The 24,625-nt window shown below is 38.1% G+C and overlaps 2 protein-coding genes across 3 annotated transcripts; one reads left to right on the plus strand and one right to left on the minus strand.

The window, feature by feature from the left end:
• The first annotated feature begins 239 nt into the window (after positions 1–239).
• Positions 240–20,441, plus strand: LOC113679675 (integrin alpha-V). 2 transcript variants are annotated; one of them, XM_089182546.1, is made up of 32 exons: positions 240–535; positions 1,806–1,936; positions 2,718–2,845; positions 3,163–3,319; positions 3,577–3,702; positions 4,341–4,430; positions 4,905–4,955; positions 5,237–5,280; positions 5,671–5,748; positions 6,286–6,338; positions 6,426–6,516; positions 6,636–6,753; positions 7,354–7,451; positions 7,548–7,638; positions 8,156–8,201; positions 8,530–8,640; positions 8,951–9,000; positions 9,734–9,912; positions 10,428–10,565; positions 10,670–10,752; positions 11,164–11,302; positions 11,913–11,999; positions 12,536–12,615; positions 12,924–13,010; positions 13,416–13,509; positions 14,023–14,136; positions 14,306–14,359; positions 14,745–14,834; positions 15,158–15,280; positions 15,369–15,461; positions 18,671–18,799; positions 19,416–20,441. In XM_089182546.1, the coding sequence occupies exons 1-32, from the start codon at positions 330–332 to the stop codon at positions 19,536–19,538; spliced, it is 3,282 nt and encodes a 1,093-aa protein (XP_089038672.1). In that variant the 5' UTR covers positions 240–329; the 3' UTR covers positions 19,539–20,441. The 2 variants fall into 2 exon arrangements, with proteins under 2 accessions (XP_089038672.1, XP_089038673.1); XM_089182547.1 differs by having other exon boundaries at positions 265–571.
• On the minus strand, positions 15,722–16,880 carry LOC113679676 (tachykinin-like peptides receptor 99D). Its single transcript, XM_027196641.2, has one exon. It carries the CDS (start codon positions 16,878–16,880, stop codon positions 15,852–15,854), a length of 1,029 nt encoding a protein of 342 aa, XP_027052442.2. The 3' UTR covers positions 15,722–15,851.
• Positions 20,442–24,625: the final 4,184 nt, after the last annotated feature.

Here is a 24,625-nt window from a genome sequence, read left to right on the forward strand (position 1 = left end):
TTGATATCTGAAAATTAAATCCAGCCATGAATATTTTTCATCGATCGCACTAATAACGAAGATGACAAATAGTATATAAAAAAATAATTTTTAAGAGCGTCTGAGTGTCAACTCATAGTTCAATTTTCTCGAACACAGATAGTTTCAATGAATTGTGATGTATAACTTCCGCTTCCGGTTGAGCACCATTGTGACTGTGACACAGGTCATTGGAATTCACGTTGAAGAGCAATATAAACACTTTTAATTTACATTTGCACCTATAACATTACACGTGAGGCAGACGTTCTCTGACTGCGACTGCTTGGCGAAGTTTACTACGTTATTGAATGCATTTTTTAAGCTCTTGCATTGGGCTTTCCAGACTTTTGGCGATGACTCGCAGTCGCTTTGTATTTTTGACTGTTATTGTGTGTTTGACAAGAGTTTTTGCTTTTAATTTGGATGTAAAAGATCCGTTCATCTATAAGGGCACGTCCGGGGAATATTTTGGATATACTGTTGTGCTACACAGGCAGAGAGCTGTAGGAAATTGGTAAGTCACAATCTTCAATTTGAAAAGTTTGTCAAGGTGAGTAAAGTAATCACATGATACTGAAGTTCTGGTGATCATAATAAATGTTATGGATTTCGTTTGTTAGCTCTCCCTAACGCTTCAATAACCATCTCTCAAGTAGAACGTGACAGAATGTTGAAAGATGAACTGTTTGGAAAACCTTGAATACTTATCACTCGATTACACCAACTGAGATCGCGATATTTATCAAATCGATTGGTTCATTTACTTACGCTTTATGACACTAAGAATAATTTTTTAGTTTAAATGTAAGGTAAAATTTCCGCACAGCCCCATACAAAAAAAAACAAAAACAAATCTGTTTTCCCAATGGCGATGTATTGTTTTATTCATTGTTTTCTCTATCCAAGAACTGAATGCATAATGTAGTATGGGGCTGTGCGGAAATTTTACCGCGAGCTCTAGTCTTAAGGCTCTATACTTGAAAAAACGTTGAAGTGTTAACGACCTTTGTCGAGCCTGTCTTCTCATGTGAATTAACACTGACGGAAAACAGTTTTTCAGGACAATAATTGTAATTATAAAGAGAAGCAACAAGTGTTAGCTCTCCTGTTTGTTTTGAATTGCCCGATTTTGCGTATTTGCGGCCAGGTACAACTCAGATTTAGCTTTTTGCCTAGGAAACTTAGTTGGTTTGTGAAAACTCAATTTTATGAATCGTGATTCTGCTAAATTGACTTAATTTTATGAGTTATTCATTTCATAAGGTGTTGCATGTGTCTGTGGTCACGGCTATCATATCTGTAGATTAATGCGCATAAAATACAAAAGATAACGATATTGACGACTCATTCTTTATTCACTGATTTCTTTCCTCGGTAAACCTCGTTAATCTCATCCATTCTTTGATATTCGAGTCGGTATAAAATCACCATGTCCATGTGTCCATATAATTCATGCACGATACATTTGGATTACTTCATCGAGACGGTAGTATACAAAAAGCCCCTGGCAGACTTTCATGGAATGAATAATATGTGACCATTTATAGAAGTTAAAAAATTAGAGGAGTTATTTTGGAACAGAAGCCAATATTTCAACCTCTTCGCCCAACCCACTATTAGAGATAGTTAGAAATTTCCTGATTCCCTAATGCGAGGAGAATGTAAACACAACGCCCGCGGGAAGTTAGTGGTAGAGGGAGACAAAGGTAAAGAAAAGAAACAATTGAAGTTGGCGCCTTCTTTGATTTACTAATGAAACGTCAATGTATTATTTTAATTTCTAGGGTAATTGTGGGTGCACCATTTGGCAACAAAACGTCAGGAGACACTGAAAGAACTGGTTATGGAAGTGTGTATAAATGTAGTTCAAATTCGCAGTCAAATCCATGTCAAGTTATAACGATTGACAACAGCAGTAAGTACTTTCTACATAGCCTGTGAGGAAGTCACCGTTGCTGGTGCTTTTGTGTGCCCTGTGAAACGTAGTGACAAAGCCGCTGAGGGGTTAGGATTAGGAAATGTGTGGGAACTTACATGTTTTGGTGTTTCGGTCTTCCGGTTTATGACTGACAACTGACAACTAACAACCATGATCGCCTCGCGCTTTGTCGTCCGTTCCATTCATTCATTCAACTTCCTTTGAAACCACGGAGAAGCTATTCTTTAAAGAGTTTTGACAGTCAGACACTTACCAGTTCTTGATCGTAATTTGTAATGCGGCTTTTGAGGATGCGATATTCTCTGTATATAGCCTGGTACCCAGCAGTTTCATTTTGCTATTATCTGTGCGCAGTCTTGGATAAGTGAGAGCTTCTCTGTGAGGTCAGGACCAAATGTGATTGAGCCGACATCGTGAAGGGACTAGTGTAGCGAAAGCACCGATAAATTGACCTATTTTTATTATTTAACCAGTGATATCTGAAATACATGAAAAAATGATTTAGATAACAGTAATTACAATGATAACAAACAAGGTAAATGAAAATTAAACGAAGAAAGGAAAACAAGAACATACCTGACGGTTGGGATTCTTTTACGAAACGACATAGAGACACTCAAGGAAAAATTCTGACTGATTATTAAATGGCGCGAAAACTAGCTGATACCGCGCAAAGATTGGAGACTAGCATATCGCTGAAAGACGTTACCACTACAAGGCTGTTAGCATTTGATTTACTGTAAATCTATTTTAACAGATCCTTTGATAACTTATTGGAGAGATGAAAATGGCGTCACCCTTACGGCGAATTTAGAAGAGAAAAACGGCCAGATGCTTGGAGCAACTTTGGACAGCATACCTACCCAAGACGACGGCGCATTGTTGGTACGTACTGGCCAGCGTTTTGAAAGTTCTCAGATACAACTAGCCTAGAATCAAGTGTTGCTCTCTTTTCAGCACAAACAATACGATACTTTCAAAGGAGATGCGCTTTTCGCGTTAGTAGAAAAGGAACGTTTGATCGTAGGTTTAAACTCAATTTTCTTGCCCTCTCTGAGGAGTAACGGTTTATCCCAGTCTTCATCTTTCCAGTCCCTGGAAACCGTGAGCCATATCCAAATTAGTTTCATGTAGAGACTTCATTCAAAATCTCGAACAACATCCCTGTTCGTCCGTTAAAGATAACCTTTTTGTTTTCCTAGGCCTGTGCACCAAAGTACACTTTCCGTGGAGAGGTTGCGCGCATTCCTGACGCTAGACCTGAAGATAGACGAAAGTTACTGTTGGGAAAATGTTTTCTAGTCAGAAATGACTTGTCTGGTAGAACGTCGGACGGTATTCGGCCATGCTATCGCGGCGGTGAGTATGTTTATCATTTGCTCAACTTATTACATTAGGCATCGTTTACAGGGACGACGGATGACCAGAAATTTTCACTGTAATAAACGCTGCTTACCAAGAGTAATGAAGAGTTAGCACAGTTCTGCTTCGCTTGAGCGAGCACGGTAGTGCGTATATAAAGATAACCGACTGACCTCATTGTTTCAGTATGGATTATTTGAGACCAGAGTGTGAGCAGTGTTATTAAGATCTTTTTTCATTTTTGTCCAATTTAGACAATGGTTATAGCGATCAGTACAACGCAAATAAGGAAGGGGCGTGTGAGGCTGGATTTAGTGCTGCTCTGTCACAGGATGGGTTAACTGTGCTTATGGGTGCTCCCGGGAGATACTTATTGAATGGTGAGCTCTACAGTAACCATATGCGTTTCTGATATACGTTATATTTATTATTTTAATTGAGCAACGAAACTTCTGTTTAGAGTGAGGCAAGTTTTAATAGGTTCTTGGTTCTAATGAGGGATCTGATCATTAAAATCTAACCCTTACAAATTTGCTCTATGGTAATAGCGCCCAACTAGTATCTCGGATGTACAGGTTCAGAACCTTTCGAAGCCTAGATTTTCCTGTTAGGACATTTATCTGTGAAGATTAAATTCCCACGTTAAGGTGCTGTGAGAAATGAACCGTGAAAACAGAGCGAGTCCTTTTTGAATTTGTCTGTGTTCACATGCACTGAGTTATGTTTTATATTATTTGAAGTCTCTTAATTAACGGTGCATCTTTGAAACTACTACTTAAGATGAAACCATAATGCGTCGATCAAGTCGAAGCTTCGACATTCCCCGCCCTCCCCCCTGAGCAACCCCCAGGTATTTGAACTTTTGAGGATGGGTTTGTTTCGATTCCAGCCCCCGGGGCTGAAATTTTGTTCAAATGCCCCAATTTTTTGTAAATATCGAAAATAGCTTTACATTTGTTGTAACCTTCAATCACGGTACGTATCTAAAAGTACATCTCTACCTTTTTTTCCCAATTAGGATCAATCTCAGTGTTCTATTCTGATACTCAAGATTCTGCTAGAACTTTTTCAGCTCTGTATCCTGATCTTAGCAGTGGTAGCGCTTTGGGTGAGTTTAAATGGGACAATCGCTTTTTTTTATATTTTTAATATTTTTGCATCGAAAAATCCAAAACCTAAGTAGTTACGTTGGTTAATCAAATCAAAAGAAAATACGCCAAAAAGCAAATAAGATCCTAAGTAAATTCGCGAATGACTCCAGCGCGCGCAAGCACGAGGGTCCAAGTCCCGACTGGTTTTGGCATTTGATTGGTTGAGAGGGTGAGGCGGGTACATTTGACCAATCACAGGGTGCAGTGTAGCAAACCCATCTAATCCTGTATTACTTTCGAGTTAAGACGGCTTAGTTCTGTGCCTCAATTACTGAAATTTGTCACGGTGATTACAAACCCTTGTAGTAGTACCATATTGAGTCTTATTCAACGCAGGCCCAATATTTCCGACTCCCCTTAGAAGGAATTGAGGAAAGTTACAATTCGCGAATAATTTGGGCAATTAATTCACGATTTTATTTGCATTTTAGGTTACGCCGTTGGAATTGGAAATTTCAAATCTCAAAATAAGAGAAGAGAAGGTATGAAGTTCCATCACATATGAAAGTCTGTTGAATGCCTTAACACTTAACATTAACACTTAACACTTATATAGCGCTTATCCGCATGCGTTCTAAGCGCTTGACATCCATTGTATTACAGTATGACTTAGAAATATAAAAACAAACGATTAAGTTATCCAATTTAGATTAAAAGCGCCTTCTTGTTAAACCGGTGACACACACTGGCGAAAACACTGCCAATTAGAAACATGATCTAACTTTTGCTTGTTTTCTTGTTTTTATTTTCATTCATAATCCAGAGTTTCTGGCGAGTTCGACGCGAGCTAATAATCTCCTGGGAAAGGTACCGAACATTAAGTATCTTTTTAATGATTAGTGTAAAAGTCCTATCGTCAAGAATTGAACAGCTAATTTTGAATAAAGCACAGATCCCATCTTAACTGAAGGAAGATACGGTTTTCTTGATTTGATCGGTACGTGCTGCGCATCTTTTACGACCTGTTTTTTCCGCGCTTGACTTGGGTCGCATACTGTCACTTCGATTCCTGACTGGCGCACTAAGGCATGTGAGTTCACTGTAGTTTATCACGGTTTCTGTGTTGGCAGAACTGTGGATATATATTTTTTTTTCCGATTTTCTCTTCTACTTTGGTAATCTAATCACAGTTTTAAACAGAGGGGACGACAGACATTCACGTTTATGTGATTTTATGGTTTTTTTGTTTTTTATCAGGTTGTAGCATTTGATGTGAACACGGACAACTTTGATACGTCCGTCAGCTTTACTCTTCCTTTGCCCGCAACTGCTCAGGTACTCATCACCACCAACAAAAGAGAATACAATTAATTTAAAAATCAATGCTATAATGTCGCTCGCGCGCGATTGGTGTAAGTTAAACCCAATCATTAGACTAAGTATGCCCCATGTACGACGATGGAGTACGTAAGACATACACATGGGTGATATCCCAACTTGAATCTTAAAAACCTTTCCTCCGATAAGTGAAAGTCTCTGTGTCGAATTATATTCAACACATTCGGAGAGATTTTAACTGTGCAAAGTTTTCGCACGCAGTTGAGTGTATGAGAAACATGTACGGAAAGAAAAATTCTGCGGGGCGAAAGATTCATTTCATTGCTTAAATTGAATGGAAAGAAAAATTTAAAAACGATAACCGAGTCGTTACATCACATTTAAAGTTAACGAAATGATACGGATTCAATCACGGACGGTAGAATCTCTAAGGCAGATCATCACCTTGCCCTAAGATCTAAAACACAGCTTCCTTGTATTTCTTAATTTTAGCTGATTGTCTCATCTCTCTATTTGTTCTGTTTTGTTTCGTAGTTGGGAAGCAATTTTGGTCAATCCCTTTGTGTTGTGGACTTAAACAATGACGGGTAAGGAATGTCCTTTGTCAGGTGAATTCATTCTTCGATTAAGCCGATAAAGCCATGACAATCAACTCTGATTTAATTTTTTTGCAGTTTTTCCGACTTGTTGGTAGGTGCTCCTTATTACAGGCACAGTGAATACGGAGATGAAGGAAGAGTTTATACTTACATGAATAGCGGAAAGGTAATTTTTAAACGTAATATTTGCGTGACAGCGGTCGTTGATTGAAATTTTGATCTACTTGCACATGCTCTACAGCTGAGTCATCGAATTGTGATGAAATCAATTTGTTTGTGTTTCAGACCCCTGGGACTCTTAATCATAAGGAATCCATGACACTGGATGGGAGAAAAACGATGAGATCTCTTTTTGGGTACGCGATGGCTGTCGCAGGAGACTTAAACAGGGATGGATTTACAGGTAGACGGCAAAAACTTTCTTTACTGGAAAGGAAATCGAATGTTACTAAAAACAGAAATGGGAAGCGGGGAAAGGGAGTCTGGAACCGAAAATACAGCGACAATCTACATCAAAATTCTAAATGGCGGATGACAACATGGAAAAAGAGTCTGAGCTATAGTTTCAGGCAGGCACTTTTTGAAGTAGGTCGTGAGAACACTCGGCGTGGATAATAAATGAAGGTTTTGATGAAGGATTTTTGACTTGATCTTTGACTTCAAAATTTTAGTTTACCCTGATATAAATTGCAAGCGTGATAGAAATTTTGTTACTCGGAGTAACGTTCAGCGGAAATCCTCGGTCGATATTACTTGTGCTTTTACGCCACATAGAAACGGTTTTTTTCAGTCTAGATGGCGGTCGCAGATTCAAATATTCACCACAGTTGAACAAAAATTACCTCATTTTGATTCTGTGTTGAATTTCACTACTATTTTGTCTTGTAAGATGTTTCTTATTTTTCAACCCAACAAGAAAAAGATTTGGATTTGTAAGATATATTTTGGATTCACATGAAACAACCTTTTAACCTTATTTTTTCCATCTCCTTTTCAAAAACAGATGTTGCAATAAGTGCACCGTATGGTGGTAAAGATCGAGGAGGTGTTGTATTTATCTACTTCGGCACGAAAGATGGCATTGAAAGTTCGTTTAGACAGGTAAATTATTTTAACGGCGTCTTACCATAGGTCATAAAAAAAACTGTACCGAATGTTGCATCTATTTTATTGAATTACTATTTTCACTCCACGCAGGCAATTGAGGCATCCGACATTTCTGTTGGAGTGAAGACGTTTGGATTTTCTCTGGCGGGTAATGTTGATGTGGATAACAATGGCTATCCAGGTCAGTCGGATCGCGTGAATTTGCCCATTTGAGCATTTTATTGATGTCCTCTGGTAAATAAAAAAACACCAGGTTTTCTTGTACACCGGGGCGGTGGGACTTTCATTTGGTGGAACAGGGAAGGCAAAAAAATCGTAACGCAACAATAGAGTAAACTATGAGAACAGTGACTGTGCATGTGAGATTTTAGGACGTCATAGATTCCTTAACTGTTTTACTTAGAACAGAATGAGAATCTCGCGGGCAAGGTTTTCCTATAATTCTTTAAGAGTCACCATACATAACTACTTTTAAAAAGGAATGCCAGTAGACCACAGTAAAAACTAACTGCACGTACCTAGAGGCCCGCCATGTACATAGAAGTCCAATGAAAATTTTTGTAGTTCTCCTTATGTAAGCACAAACAGGAGAGCTGGTGACGAGTATTCTTCTGTCTTATGATGACCAACCTGACTCGAATATTCTACCTCACAACGTGCTTCTCACCATTTTTGTTAATGTTCCCTTCTCTGCACAGATCTCGCTGTCGGTGCTTATTCTTCTGACAGAGCTTTCCTTCTAAGGTAAAACTAAACGGATTTCATTTCCATATCTCAAAAATCTCAAAAAGTGTATATCTTGATCAACGGAATGCCAAACTAACACCTGTCGTAGCTGGACTGATCTTGCCAGTAGCCTTAAACACCCTTGCGGGGCCTGCAGAACACGCGTAATTTTTTTGCGTCTTTAACGCAAATACAGGCAACTTTTTTTTCGCGCTCCTGTCATTGTGCAATTGAAACTTGATCTGCAAAAAAAAATCGTAAAAGATAAGAAAACTTTCAAAATATTCAGTTATTGCACTGTGTAATTAAATTTAATACCAATGATCTAAATCTTTTTACTCGATAGATCACGACCAATTGTAGAGATGGAAGGTGAACTTAAACTGAGTGTGACTCAAATTTCACTGGAAGACAATAAAACCGTGCAGCTAGCAGCAGACGGCGTGTCACGAAAAAGGTACTTTTTCACCAGGGGAGGGTATGTTGGAGGTTGGGCTCGTTGAGAATTGTTGTTGACTAAAATAAAAGCCTTAAATAATTTTACTCGAGAGTGGCCAAACGCCGGAGAGAAAAGGAAACAAAGAGGGCTACGGATGGAAAAGATTCAACATGGAATTGAAATCAGCAATTTGAAATATGGAACTGAGCTTATTATTTAATGGTTAATCTGACGTATTCTCTTCAATCGACAAGGAATTCGATAGAAATAACTTGAAAATACAATTGCCAAAAAAATCTTTACCTTAATTTGACTTTTTTGGTTGCAGTATCAATGTGACCGTTTGCTTGAAATACAAGAATCAAATGTCGTCCCTTGGTAGGTTGTCTCATCGTTTCTTTCTGTTTGTTTGTGTGCAACTCAACTTGTCTGTCTATCTGTCCGTCCGCCTTGGTTCTTGCCTGATTCAGTTCTTCCCTGGCAGTCTGTCTGTCGGTTTGTCTTTCTGTTTTTGTTTTTTAGTCTGTCTGTCTGACTGTATGTTTGGCTGTCTCACGGTCTGTCTATCTCTCCTGAGTGTGTCTGTCTACCTGTCCTCTCTCTCTTCATTCAACTTCCTGAAGTTTCTTTGCATTTAGATCATACTTCTATGGTTTATGGGTAATTGTGTAGAACAGCTCCCTGAAATAAGCTGTCAGCCGACTATCGGCAAAGTGTCAGCCTACAGATGACCGACAGTTCACCGAAACGCTCCCGACGCGCTACCGACACGCTACCGACAACTGAGGTTATCAGTTAACCAATACATAAATTGTATTTGTACTTTTACAGCAATATACCTAAATTAACTTACTCTGCATACGTTTGGTCACTTTTGAAATTGATTGATACCACAATATTTTGGCTTGGATATCTCGAGTGACAGATAACCGACTGGCCACCGACAAGTTATTAGTTAGCCAGCAAAAATTGTATCTGTTCTTTTACAGTATTATAACCGAAAATTAATTGACTCTGCATACGTTGAGTCACTTTTAAAATGATTTGATTACCGATTTATCCATCACCTTGTTAAAGACAATTTCATTTTTTTCGTTCTATATCAAATCAGGTCAGCCAAACGTCTCATTCTCAGTCGAACTTGACAAAGATCGCTTCACAGACGGTTTCGATCTTCGCCGGATGTTCTTCTTCCAAGAAGGCAAAACTACATTCTCTATCACACGGCATGTAGTATTAACGAAGCAGAATGAATGGCATTGCCAGTTAGTTGACACAGCATACCTCAGGGTACGTTTTCTAAGATCAAGTTGACTTCTTAATTAAGCATTAAAGTGATTATATAATTGAGTGCCAAATCTTAGGTAATTACCGCAGCGCGTCATAAGAAAGGTCGACAACACAAGGAAACAATGAAGCGCGAATGAAACCAAAATATCAACCAGTTTTGCATCTGGTTAGTTGACTGTCTGATGTTAGTAGCTTGGTGAAATAAAACCATCAAGAGCAATCCTGGATTATTTTTGACTGTTAACGAGCTTGTAGCTTAGAACAACTTTTGAGCTTCAAACTCAAAGTGATTTAGGTAACCCTAATAATGAGCTCTCAAAATACAATTCTCAAAATTGCACAAAAATTATCTTGGGATAACTGCTTGGCGCTGCCTGAAATTCTGTTCCTTTTGACGCACATCGATTCTTGGCAATTAACGGCTTTTTTATCTTAAAAAATTTACCAGTCAACCCCACTTGCCGACTTAATTCTTACTCATAGTGTAATTAAAAACAAGTTTTTTCCCCCCTCAGGAAAAGGACCAACTCCAGGACGTGTTTGATCCTTTAACATTTAATCTGACCTACGATCTTTCTCAGTCACCGTCCTGTACACTTTGTCCGATTTTGAACGACCACAATGACATTGCTCAGCGGTCTTTTAGAGCCACAGTAAGTGTATGAAAAAGAAAACCATATACGTTTCAGCCTGGCATTTATTTGCAGCCGCGCTGTCTCTATGTTAGGTAACGTTAAATATTTTTAACTTTTTACAGGTAGGCTTTGTCAAGCAATGTGGAAACGACAAAATCTGTCAACCAGACTTAGCTATCAAAGGATCACTGATATACGGCGACGGGTGAGTTTTATATCGACCTTACCATTTGGATTCTTCTTACTGTCTGCCATACGCTATTTAAGATTATGAAAATAGGGTTTTTAATTATTACACTAGACATCTTTTTTTTTTCCATATTCGCTATTTGTCTAATCATATCAGACAAATTATCAAAATTTTAAAAAATGGCCAGCAGACGGAAAAAAATTTCAATTTTAGTCTCACTGATGCTTACTCTCTCCAGTTTGGATCGGTTTGTCCCCCGCTAAGACGAGACTGATATAATATTTCTCATTTTCCAAGAAGAAATCTTTATCTTTGATTCCATGAGGATTGCTTAGTTGTAATGTAATGAACTGGATAAAACGCGTGCTATGATTGGTTAAAATGAAGCAAGTATTATGTTATTATCATTGTACTACCTTATCACAGGGAGCAAAGCGAGCTTCTGATTGGGGATGTCAAAACACTTACTGTCCGGGTAGAGGTAGAGAACAAAGCACAGGACGCAGCCTACCCTGGAAAGGTCATGGTGACATATCCATCCCTCATCGACTACGCTTACAGTGAGGTTCGTCCTTATGTAAAATGGAAAAGTTTTAAGTATACTCAATGGAAAACGTCGACCGCTCGAAGCATCGTCGAGTAATGCTCGGATTGCTTTGCTATTATTTTGTAATGAAAATTACATATAGCTTAAGTTTTCGCGATTATGAGAGTTATCGTACTGGCTTGTTTGTTTTGGCGTCCCTTAATAACGGGTTTCTTCAAATCGATGACGTTTTAAAACTGCTGGTATTATTTGTCAGGCCTCGGCCAGGGGGGAAACAGTGGGATACAGACGTGCCCAGTTGTTTCCTCGTGAGAAACCAGCGTACATTTATATTGTAAACGGTTTGATACCAAATGCGGAAAATTCACAGAATTGTAACAATACCAAAGATTAAGTGGAAAGGATATAATTTATAACCATATTGCGTTGAGAAATCTCCTATACTTGAGTAGAGAATACAACAGACACCAAAATAACTAAAACTTCTTGATCGGTCTAATTTATTTTTGTTTACTTGTTTGCTAGGTTTAGAGTGTAAACGATTTGCTTGTTTTATTTTGTTTTTGTTTTGTGCTTGCCTTTGTTTTCGGTTTTTTTTTAATATAATCTTCCTTGATTCTTTTGGCAGGATGTATCCTGTTCAACAAAGTTGTTGGAGGACGGCAACAGGCAAGCAGAGTGCGCCATTGGAAATCCTTTCAGGGGAAATACTAAGGTAAACAAAGTGAAAAAAAAGAACATGTTCGGAATGATCTCTCTAACTCTCATGTACACGAATGAAGTCTTGAAAGTCGTACGAGAAAAGTACGTCTCTCCTAAAGTGCACGAGAGAAAAATATCTCTCCTTCTTTATTGACGTCGTGGTTAATTCAAAATTAAACCCGCTTAGTTTCTCTGGTTGACCTTTTCACTCATTCATTTCTAACCGATGAAGGTTCTTCTTTATTTTTTATTTATTTATTTATTTTATTTATACATTTTTCTATATCATTATAAAAAAATTTTGGCTAAAGCCTTAGACATCTATTGCGGTTTCACTTGACCAGAACTTGAATTACAGCTTCACAAGCCTCAAGTAGCCACAAGCTAATAAAGAAAAGAGAAAGACATTTTTTTTTTCATTCTTCAATTATTCAGTTACGTATTAGTCAAATTGCCCCAAGACGTATGTTTAGGGTCCAGCTTTGGTATTTTTCTAAATGGAGAGTTATTCTGTCAAGCATTATTTTCATTTTATTTTCAAACAAATAGAAACAGTTCGATGTCATATTCAACGCCCAAAGAATCACGGGAAACATAACTCAGTTTACTATTCATCTTGAGGCTACAAGGTCAGTACTTTAACATGCGGAAAAGCTATTGAAATGTACGTAACTAATACAAACCAGGGCTTTTTTGTCAAAGAAGAGGGTATACATTGTGTTAACGGATCCTAATCACCTATAAACAACAGTACTTTGTTCTTTGTGGATTGCCGTCATTCTCTCTGAAGATCATCTGCACTTCAATTTTTCTCTATTTTACAAAATTTCGTCGATAACCAAAAAGAAATATTCGAGGTTTCCAAGACGTAAACAAAATTTGAAGCGTGGTTGACTACGATTCTTTGATAATGAATTTCTTATTTTCATATTCTTAGTGGTCTCAGTGAAGACGTGGACAAATCTAATAACAAGGAAAGTCTCCAAGTTCTTGTCAAATTTGAAGCAGATCTTAGTATTGTTGGGTAAGTGTTACATTTTACCATTCTCCTCTCTCAAAATTTACGAGACATTAAGCATCAGCTTGGTCTGTTCCAACCATTCTCATAAGTCATTTTTTTTAGACCATGCGATCATTTTTTGTTGTTGTTGTTTTGTTTTTACATTGAAAGTAGGCTTGACCCAGAATTTAATAAAATTGGTTTATCAGAAAAAGAAACTTAACTTGGAAGTACGACATGCACTGTAAGACTCTACAAGTCAACTGCTGCGTTTCCGATAAAAACTACCTGAAAATCTCCCCTGCGACCAAGCTTGAAGAGGTGCGGCTTAACTGTTGACCATGGGAACTTCATAAAATGTAAAATATCTGACCACCGATCGTCTCCCAAATGTAGGTAAAAGAATTACGTTTCTTTTTTTCTCTTCAGATTTTCTAATCCAGATCAAGTGGTGTACAAGGATAAAGTTTCTGAGGTCAAGAATGCTTTTGATATTGGACCTTCAGTAAAGCAGACCATAACAGTAAGTCGCTGACTTTTCCTTTCTCTGTGGGAAGTTTGAAAACTTAATAATAACAATGATAAAAATGCAAATAATAATGATACTGAAAATTATCATTTGAATTATAATTATAATAATGATAAGAAGGCTATTATTATTATCGCTGGTCAACAGTGCTCACATTCGTGATTCTTCTATCACTTCCTGGTTACCACAGATGCCTAGTCTCGCTACTTGAGTCATTTTTCATTCCAAATGAAAATTACTACAGGAATGCTTTACTTTTACCACAGTACCCTCTGTGATTGGTAAAACAAAATCGTGCTATCTTCGATCGCAACCAATCAGCTGCAAAACCCATGCAACTTGATCACTCACGATTCCCGTAAAACATATTTTCCATTTCCCCCCACAAACGTGCGCATGCGTGATTGGTCGTTTTTAAATCTCGCTGGCTGGAGAGGCTCACAGTCGGTAAGCTTTCTATCGCAACTGCCCCTTTAAAACCTGTTTGAACCTGTTTTTACATTCTAGGTAAGGAACAACGGTCCCAGTCCTATCGAATATGCAGAGGTTACAATTGAGGTTCCATTTAAGTATAACAAGGAGGAAGGTCCAAACTACTTGCTGTATTTGATGGGAGTAGACGTAAGTCAAAGTTATTTTGATCGAAATATCCTCGTGACGTTTCGTGAACTGCTGAACTCGTCGTTGTTCTTCGGAAACTTTCGGAAGGATAACCTTCGGAAGTAATTTTGCCAAGAGTTTGGTCCGAGTTCGTTCAAGATTCTTATTTTTTATTTCACTACATCAATAGGTTCTCGGAAATGCAGGAAGTTGTAATGTGAAGAGCAATCCTTTAAATCTTCAGGTGAGTTGTATTTAGAGATTTATATAGCTTGAAGCAGTTCTTCATTATCACTGCTTCGGCACAAGCTTCTTCGCCCGCGGGAAAGAAATGAGACCGTGAGCAACGCCAGCCACCGAGAGGTCTGGAAAGGATCTAGCACTGATAATTAGTGCCAGACTCCTGGCAAATCTTCACGCGGGCGGAGAAACGCGCGTCCTGTTTTGGTCTGCTCGTAGGCTTTGTTTTATAAGACTGTGGGTTCTAATGGTACAAAAGGATAAAAAAATCAAAAGTGAATGCTTCAGTATGAAAGCAGAATACAACAGCTTTTTTTTACTACAATGCATGCTTTACTTAAGGCAAGTAACCCTAATTCTCGATTAAATTTCATTTTTTTCCTCCCCAGCTGAATACCAACAACAGTCAACGTGAACAAGAGTCCAGTTCTTCAAAAGTAAGAAGGCGGAGAGAAGTAGAACAGACAAACGAAGAACTGGTAAGAAACAAGATTTTTTTATGTTCCAGTGCAAAAATAGAAAGGACGTAAGAAAAATCGCTGTCTTTTTTAAACGAAAAGTGGAGCTTAAACCACAGTTTTTGAGATAAAGAGTACAAAGTCGACACCAAACGCGGGAAACCTCGCTTTCAAATTTTATTAAAAAGTAGAGAGCTTTGCAAATGTTAAACCACGGCACTCAACAACACTTAGGAAAGTCATTGTAAATTACCAGTTTGTTTTCAATATTTCAATAACAAAATAATTTTTGCAAAATTATCGTAAAATTGTTAAATGCAGCACTTGTGGAAATTACTTTTCAGCCATGCAAATCTGATAACGCCATGACGTGCCTAAGGGTTCCTTGCGTCTTGGGAAGAATGAAGAAAGGGGATGATGTGAAGATACAGATAAGGTCCCGGCTCTGGCAGAATACTCTCATTAAGGTACCTTTTAATTGAGAGGCGCCTTTCAATGCTTTCGGTTCCAAAAGACTTCTTGTTTTTGAACACTGAAGTATTTCTTTGCTCATAGACGAACGCTGGCTCGATGAACCTTACAACGACGGCTCAAGTGACTCCTCCAACTGGTGTTAAAGAACCAAAAACTACAGATAACATTGTTAAGGTTTGTGCCAACTGCTTTTTTCTTTTTTTTTTTCCAAAATTTTTGTACATTCTTTAACGACCCGTCTTTTCATATTCATTCCTGAGGAGAGTCCCCGGTTTTCTAGCTAGTATGCTACCCTGGGTTTGGCGATGTCATGCCGGGGGCAAAATGACGAAATTTAACTAAATTTAAATGCCTTTTTAAAAAAAAAAACATAGCGAAATCGAAAGACTTCTTTTTCACTATATGTTACTGCAATGGTCAGAAATCCTCTTCTTCCTCCAGATGTCTGTTTTTATCTAAAGAGTATCTGTCATGATCAAAACTACCTTTCATCTTTGTCATTCATTTAAGTGATGTTTTTCATTAAAACTGTTTAAAAAAAAATTGACCTTGGCAAAGTTGGCGTTATTTATCTATGTTGTCATCTTTGTGTTGTCTTGCATTTCTTTGGGGAAACAGTTTACAGGAGAAAATTCGTTTGAATCCCTGTCGATAGTTTGAGCTTTGAAACGCGTAAATCAGAGGGTTCCAAAATGAATTGGCGATCAGAAGAAACCGAACGGTTTTATGAATTAAAAACAGGCGAGGGCGGTCACTTGCAGCGGTTTCTTTGTCGATAGTGGTTAGATATATAAAGAATAAAGAAAATGGCAAAGTGCAAACGCAAAATAGGAGCATAACCCACAAAAGAAGCTTAAAGAGCTGCCTTTTTGAGCGTCGTTCTGCCAACGCTTGGCTGCTCGAACCTTGCAAAGCTGCTGCACATATTGTATGCGTGATGAAAAATCCACGGAAAAGTTCGAAATAGCAGAAAATTACAAGGATGGTTGGAACAATTCCAAAGACAATAGAAGTGAACGTTATAAAGCCTTCGTGATGATAATATTCGTCAATTCTCCAAGGTCGTTTGCACGGATAGCCTGAGTGAGGATTTGAGTCCACAGTATTTGATAACAAGTCAGGAACGCAGGATGAGACGGATACTATCCACAATAAGGCAACCACGTAAGGAAGTCGGTTTTTAGTTAGTCTTAAACCAATTTCGAAGGGTCTGACAAGCGCCAAGTATCTTTCCACAGCTATTGTGCTAACTGTCAAGGCGGCAGCGTTCATCGTGATCGGAACAAATGCATTTCCCGCGAAGACTTTACAGACAAAATCTCCAATTGTTTTATCAAAATGCACTTTGGTAAGAAGGTAGTCGTAGCTACCAGGGCATAGAATCAAAGTCAGTAGATCGGCGATGGCCAAATTTAGCAGGAGATAGTTTGTTGTGGTGTGTATTGAAGGTGTCTTTCGAACAATGGTGATTATAACACAGTTAGCGGGAATGCCGATGGCAATGATCATGGAGTACAAGACTGCGAAAGCCACATCGTGATCGGACAAAGAAATTGAACTGTTGTCAAAAGGTACCGTGTTGTTAAATGCCATAGGATAGTTTAAAGAGGAACGGTTCAGAAAAAAACCTTACCACAAGTTCGCTAGTTCTGTCTTTTGCTTGCTGAGTTGGAGTTGCTTTTGAATTGTATACTACGTCAATATTAATATTTCATCACTGTGACAATTATGCAAGATCATCCAAAGAAAATTCAGGCAATGAAGGGAAGTTAGAAGGATTCTGTTCGCGGTTGAAGTCCTTTACCAAGAAGAATTTTTGATCAGTATAGCACGCTTCTGTTCTCTAGCAAGACACGACGGTATTCTGCAAAGTCATAAATAGATTAGCATATGAACGCAGCTGCTCTCTTTCCGTTCTTGAGTGGCTCACTTACGTTATTGACGTTTTATCGATCATCTTTTTGCTAGTGGTAGGTTTGAAAAATGATCAGGAAATGGTATGCCTTATGACTTTTATATCTCATTTCCGATAAAATTCTGAAGTTAATGCATACTTTTTGATGTGACGTCTTCATCGATTTTTCTGATTTCGCTAAAGATTATATTAACTACCATTACCGATTTTGAAAAGCATTGCCACCAAATAATCTTACATTACTTGCTTACAACGAGGTATCTTATATTTTTCCCTTTCATTTTGTGAAGCGACAAGTCTTCGTCTTAGCTGCATGCAGTGATGGAAATCCACTGAATATTCAGCCTCACGGACTTCCGGCGTGATAGAAACTATTAATATTGATTTGAAAATGATGAGGATCATATTGAGAAAGTCGTTTGTCAATCTTGTTAAGCACATGTTGCTATTCACTGCCTCCTTCGCTCTTTGATTCTTGGTTTTCTCTCCCACGTTACGTTGCTACGTTCTTCAATCCGTTTCTTTTTACCCACGTTCACCTGATTGTCCAAGAGTGGTTGAGGACAAAATTAACCAAAGCAGCTCGGTCAAATTAAGTTTGCCTTTTTTTTTCTGCCAAGATGGCTCGCTACTTCCCAGGATGCTCTTTGAGGATTATTGAAATCTCCATAGAAATATAAGAAAGAAGACGGCAAATAGCATGGTTGTCATCTTCATTACGCAGGCTTTTTAATAAGGAGTTGACTGTGTGGGAGAATGATTAAACAGGCCTCGCAGGCCCCATTCAAACCAACTTGAAGTTAAACTGGGTCAGCGTGGTTTAATATTGCTGATAAATAAAAAATTAATTTAACTTACACTATCTTGGTTTTTTCTTTTTTTTATCGTCTATAAAACATGTAAATATATAGCTGTTTTTACGCCTAAGTTACTGTATAGACTGCTGCAAACATTTCTCATGCAAAAAGGTGCGGGAACATTTTAGACAATCATGTAGCTTCATAGAGAGAGTCACATAATGATTATGCTATATCAATCCTCGGTTTCTTTCTCGATCAAGATGTAAAAGGTAAATTTTAATTGGCTGACGTGCTGGGAAAATTGTTGCAATAGGGCAAGTAGACGTTTTGCTGTTATTTTTATTGTTGCACCAAACTATCCACCTTTTTCGAGAGTGATATCGCATGATGACATTTAAATAACCGCTATGGGCTAGTTATTTCAACTACAGAGAGGACAGATATCATTCTTAAATTTTTTTATGGAGATAGTTATCATTTCCTTTTGGGTAGTATTGTGTTTGCCAACAACTTTGGTGCGAGATCGAAGGAGAAAACTTTTGTAAAAGTAAAAAGAAGTTATCATTTGTAACGAATTGAAATCAATAAAAGACTGCAGCACACATTGTGATAATAGTGTACTCAGGGCCTGCTGGAGTAACTAGAGTCGTTTGTTTATTTTTTTACAGATTCGACTGACTGCCAATCCAAAGACTACGCCAAAAAGCGGCGGAGGAAAGGTGGCGGCCTGGATCATCATCGTGTCTATTTTAGGAGGACTTCTACTTTTCTGTCTGGTAGGATTCGCCCTTTACAAGGTAAGTTGGCTATCACGATGTTTGCTTTCGCCGAAATTTTTATCACAATGGGCGACATCTTTAGATATGATTTTCCAGAAATTGTAGTATCAGGCTTGCAAAGCAGCAACTAAGATATATTGCCCGGTTATTTGGCCTCATAAATGGGGCATAGGACACCGCATCGACCGACCCTGGTTGGGATAGTCCTTAAAACAACGCTGTAGTCACTGTTGGGTCTCTAGGAAAGAAACCTAAATCTCTTTCCCCCCCCCCTCCCCCCTTCCCCCAACATGGGCGTATACAGCGTCGAATCCAGGAAGGATAAGAATGGGATAGTGGGCACAAAAGAGATTGATTTGCTTTACCTGCCCCTCTCCCCCCCCCCCTCCCGTTCTTATTGAGTTGACCAATCAAGCTGGTTTAAGTTATCATCAGTACACGTGAAAAGGTGAATCTCCCCTTAGACAGCAACACGATGATTACCTCTGAAAGCACTGCATTCTGACCAGTTCTAAACAATTTGAGATCAGCACGCTTAGCATTTATTCTGGTTCCCACTTGCAATTCTGTAATGGCATAGTCAATATTCGTTGTTAAAAGATTTCTTTTTTTTTTTTTTTGCTTTCCCTGACAGTTCGGCTTCTTTAAACGAAAACGCTTTAACAAGGATGAAGTAGCCGAGGAGGAATTGACGCCCATGAGGACACTGGAACCAAGCTCAGATAGCAACGGCAAATCTGGCCCAGTCCGTGTTTAAGTCTAAGCCGAGCTTTAGACAGCAGAAATGGCTGTCTAGATAACCGTCTTTTGATTGGATTTACAACAAGCAGAAAGAACGTACTAGCCTTACATCAACTTTAATCTGTGACGTTTAGAAAAAATTTAGTTCGAAAATATTTAATTACAAGATGTAAAGTTTTAAATTGAGATGAGCGGATTTACCGCATCGCCCAAACATGCAAGCTCAGTCTTTGGTCATAAGTGTTTATGCGCGCCCACGATCCTCTCCAGACCACCGTTATTTCAAAAGTTAGGCATGTGCAATTGGATCAATTAAAGCCAGCAGTGCCCTAATTTCTAGGGCTGAATTTTGTATTAGAAACTGACGAAATTACCGAAACTTGAGTATTACCAAAACGGATGTACGTTTAAAAACACTGATTAATACTGTGGTTTTCCGGCGTGTTTTGCTTTTTCTTTTTTGATATCAGTCACAATTGGATACCTCTTGGTATCTTGGATTTCAACTTTTGCACCAGCGCAGACGTTTGGCCGCTGTGATACCAGGGTGTGGACAGGAATGCAGGTGCACCTGAACAACCAAGGCTGAAAATTGAGTTAACAAAACATTCCGTGATCGCTAGTTTGCTGATAATATCAACTTAAAGTATTTTTCTTAAGACCTCAGTTTCATACTGTTGAATAACTAATAATAATTTTGAAATTTCAAGTTAGGTCGTCATGTTCTTACTAGGAAAAATAACTCCATTTTCAATTTGCAATTAGAGTTTCAATGAAGCCCATATGTCTATTTTTGAATACTTTGGGAAAAAGAAAAGTCTTCAATAGACTCAAAGTATTCGATGTAAAGCATAATAATAGTTTTCTTGAAATAGACTGTACATAGTTAGAAATGGGAATAAATTATTGCTTCACTGAATCGAGTATTCTCATGTCTGTAGGGATTCGATGATATTTTTGCTTTTCCTGGCCAAGATGTCACCACGTGACCTGCCCTAAGCGCCTATGAATGATAGTCTTGTGCTCCTGCATAGCTGTATCCAGATCCCCTCCAAGCGTATTAACAGTTTGATTTACAAAAATAGTTAGTAACGACAAACTCGTTGATTATATGATTGAACAACTGTTATATAACATAGATGGTAAATTCGTGTAATCAAATTCATTTGCGCGCGTGCTTAATTGTCGTAATTAAACACGCTTATGACGTCAACAAACAAATGCCCCAAGAGGAATCATTTGCTACGCGACTGACTGCAGTTTAGCTACGAGTTTCAAAGTTTTCAAGACGGTAGTCTCTTCCATTCCGGTTGAGAAAGATGTTTTGGAGCTTAAAATGAAAAGTAAGTTTATTGAAGACCACTCAATTTGGAAAACAGTGGACATTTAAGCCCTTAAAGCGACGAAATTAGCTTTCAAGTTTACAACACTTTGATTCCCAAACGCGATACCACTTGGGAATGGAAAATGAAGACTGAACTTGCTGACTCTAAGTGAGGCCTTGCCACTTTTGGATCATTCCTTGCACCGGTAAATTTTAATTTTTAAGTGTTGACATGTCCTTAAAGTATTTATTAACTGATCATGAAGTGTTTATTCTAAATCCTACAGCTTTCAGAATTCTCTGCACAACGCCACGCAATTTTCGGGCAGCGAAGTCTAATAAAGCGCGACTCATGCATCGTCAATCAAATACGCTTGTCACCTACAATCAAAAAAAATTCCGACGTTTGTCGCTGCTTAATAGTAAAATTAGTTGTTCTTCTGATAAAGTTGTTGTCTCGTAATGTTTCTATGTCAGCTTTGCCTTGCTTCTTAGCACGCTATTATGTGAGAACTCCGACAATTCTTATACTGAATTTGAGGTCTGATCAGAGTCTGCAAACATGCTCTGATTTTTATTCCAAATCTTGATTTCTGAATAAAATATAATGATTAATAATATCATTATTTTCCTTTAGCAACAATTTATTTAACTTTTCTTGTTTAATTAAAACTTAACTTAGGAAAAAGGCGATTTATCATATATTTATTGTACGCTGTGTTTCTCAAAAATTTTAATCTAGGAAAATGATATGCATGCAAAGTTGAAAAAAAGTTGAAGTTGAGTACAGAAAGTTGAAATTAAATTGATTGATTGCAAAGTCGCGAACGCACAAAAAAAAAACAGTGGACAGGTCAACGGAAAGGAACAACGTTTTGATTCAGAGTTGGAAGGAGAATGGTAAGAACAAAAACATTCCAAAAATCATAAATAACTGGGCATAAGTCTGGAAGTCTTGGGCTTCCAAAAAAAGCTATGACGAAGGTGTTGAAACGTGTAAACTGGACACCCTTGTAAAAAATCCAATTTACAAAAAAAGAGGCTAGAGACCAAACTCCGCAGAAAATATGTATTAAACTTTTTAAATGAACCACAACATTTTTCTAAAATGTTAAGATTCCAAACAAAGGGGTAACAAATTTGCGCCAACGAAAGCTCAAAAAGAACAACTAAACTCAATAAAAACAAAAAAGAAAAGTACGCGAAAAATGTCCACGTCAGTTTTCCAATGTCAAGGTTAGAGTTCTGTGATGTGATTGGCTAATTTGTGAAATCACGTGCACCGCGCGCACTGATATAAAAAAAAGGAAAGAAAAACTGTTCCTTGAAATTTAAAAACGAAAGAGATTTTCTACATCTAAACAAATTTTTCGGAGTTTTACCCGACAGTTCCTAAGAAACATGGGGAGGATTACTAGCCTGATAACCAACTTGTGATTGTTACTGCTCTCAAGCGACTCAAAAGAAAAACAGTCGGAATTTTTTGCAGGTATATTATTAATAATTATAAAAAGTTGAGAGAAATACGCGCGCCGTGATTGGTTAGAACGAGTTTATTATATTTCCATATAGCACGTGCCTTACGTCACACGAGTGCACTGTTGAGATTTATAAAATAATTCAAATAGTACGTGCGCTCTGATTGGCCATAAAACCATTTTACATGAGCGTATGTAAACACGGTTTTCGTTCCTCTTTCATTAGTTATTTTATAAAAGAAATGTAAAATGGTTTCCGTGTTTACATAGCCTGATGTAAACACTTGGGAGGTTGGGAGAACACTCGATAAGCTGGAAACCACTCCGCTTCGCGTCGTGGTTTCCTACGCTTATCTCGTGTTCTCCCAACCTCCCGCGTGTTTACATCAGGCTATGTAAACACGGAAACCATTTTACATTTCTTCAATAATGCACGCAGCCTACGTCATCGGTTCAAGCGCGCGCAATTCACAATACATTTTATAAAAGAAATGAAAAAAACTTGTTCCTCGAGCATTGTTGAGTCATATAAGCACGTAAGAATTTTTAAGAACACTCGAGAAGTGTGAGAAGCACTCGCCTTCGGCTCGTGCTTCTCCGCACTTCTCTCGAATTCTTAAAAATTCCCGCGTGCATATATAACTCAACAACGCACTCGGCGCGTTTTTTATTTCTTAATAACCACATGATTCATTTCGTGCAATTTGAAATAAATTGTAGCACTCGTACATCTTTTAAAGACTACAAATTGCAGTCAACGTGTATAATTTGTTTTAGCCTTCGAAAATATTACTCATGCTGATTTATCCAAAATTGCACTCAAAATCATGTGATTACCTATACAAACAGCTGTCAAAAAACTGTTTTGAAAATGTTATAAAACAAGTGGTTTATTCTTCAGCAGTGTATTCATCGAGATATGAGGCACTCGGAAGTTTTAGAGAGCACTCAAGAAGCTAGAGTTGCTTGAGGCATAACCTCGAGCAACTCGTAGCAATCTACATATCTTTCGTACTCTCCAAACTTCCCGTGTGCTTCATATCTCTTGAAATAAACGAAACAGCAGTTAATTAGAGGCGTATGGGCGATATGGAAGCAATTGTTTAGACTCTTAAGTTTACGTGTTTTTTTTTTTTTTTTGTTCCTCCCATTTTATTATTACTGAATTACAATATCTTCTCATTTCAAGTTGATTGCATAAAATATTCAAGGCTGACGAGATATACATTCGATAAAATGCTCGTGAAGTCCAAGAGATGGTTTAACTGTCCCTTTGGCAAATTTTAGTTTCTTAAAAATGTTATGGAGCCCTGATTTATTTTACTATCTACAGTGATAGTGCTAAAGCTATATATCAATGGATAACCACTCTTTATTTTCGGTTGTATCAGCTTTGCCTTGTACTTGCTTTTGCAAGGAGAAACTGAGAAAAATAGGCTTAAGTTCAACCTCAGGTTACAGCATAGTTGACCAGGAAGATTTTGTTGATGATAAGAATTCCTTGTCTATCCACGTTCTTTACTTAATCGTTTCTTCGAAATACAACAGGACCTTTAACGTAAGCTAGTCTCCTAACTCTGTGCGGGGCAGCTAGAACTCAAGTGATTTACAAAGTTTATACAAAGTTTAATTAATATGAAAACTAACTATTAATAGTCACCTGTCCATGCACGTGTCCATATGAACTAGGCAACCAAATCATTTGTCTAATCTCGATATTTTGGTTTCAAAAGGAAGTTTTCTCAAAATCTCGATCTTTATTACCACTCATGCTCTCCCGCATACGCTCACCTCAACTTGAAGCAGTGTCAAGAATCCGTGTACCTTAGTGCCAACCAATTTTCAATTGTATGGGAAAATGAAACACAAATTTTATCTTCGTTCTTAGTTTTTCTAAAGGGCTGTAGTTTACGAAGCGTTAAAAGGTTTTTTAATCACCAAGGAATAAGGAAAAGAGTGCCAGTTTTGGATGAAGCGCTTAAGTGCCACTCGCGCTAAGAGCGCTCCTCTCGACTCCCCGTCGGAAAAAAGTTTTCTTTTAGTTTTTGCCGAGAATAGATGCCGAGTTGTCCTAAAACGTTGTGTAAACGTGATCGGTCGTAAAGCTTGCGCGCTTGCGTGACTTACAAAGTTAACAAAGGAGGTCGGAAGGCGCCTTCTCGATAATTTTCGTTGAAATATCAGGTCTATCTGCACAAAACCGTTGTGGTCCATAACAGCGTAAAATCATTAATGATGGAAACAAACTTGTAGAAAGGAGGGCTAGTCCATCGCGTTCCGTGTGCAAAATCTCGGGAGAAA

The sequence above is a fragment of the Pocillopora damicornis genome, chromosome 9 (genome assembly GCF_964200805.1).
Source record: "Pocillopora damicornis chromosome 9, jaPocDami1.2, whole genome shotgun sequence".
Lineage (NCBI taxonomy): Eukaryota > Metazoa > Cnidaria > Anthozoa > Scleractinia > Pocilloporidae > Pocillopora > Pocillopora damicornis.

Coding starts and splice junctions, on each gene's coding strand:
- LOC113679675 (XM_089182546.1), top strand. CDS start 330: ATGCATTTTTTAAGCTCTTGCATTGGGCTTTCCAGACTTTTGGCGATG. Junction 3,320..3,576: donor TCGGCCATGCTATCGCGGCG/GTGAGTATGTTT, acceptor TGTCCAATTTAG/ACAATGGTTATAGCGATCAG. Junction 11,303..11,912: donor TCGACTACGCTTACAGTGAG/GTTCGTCCTTAT, acceptor TTCTTTTGGCAG/GATGTATCCTGTTCAACAAA.
- LOC113679676 (XM_027196641.2), bottom strand. CDS start 16,880: ATGGCATTTAACAACACGGTACCTTTTGACAACAGTTCAATTTCTTTG.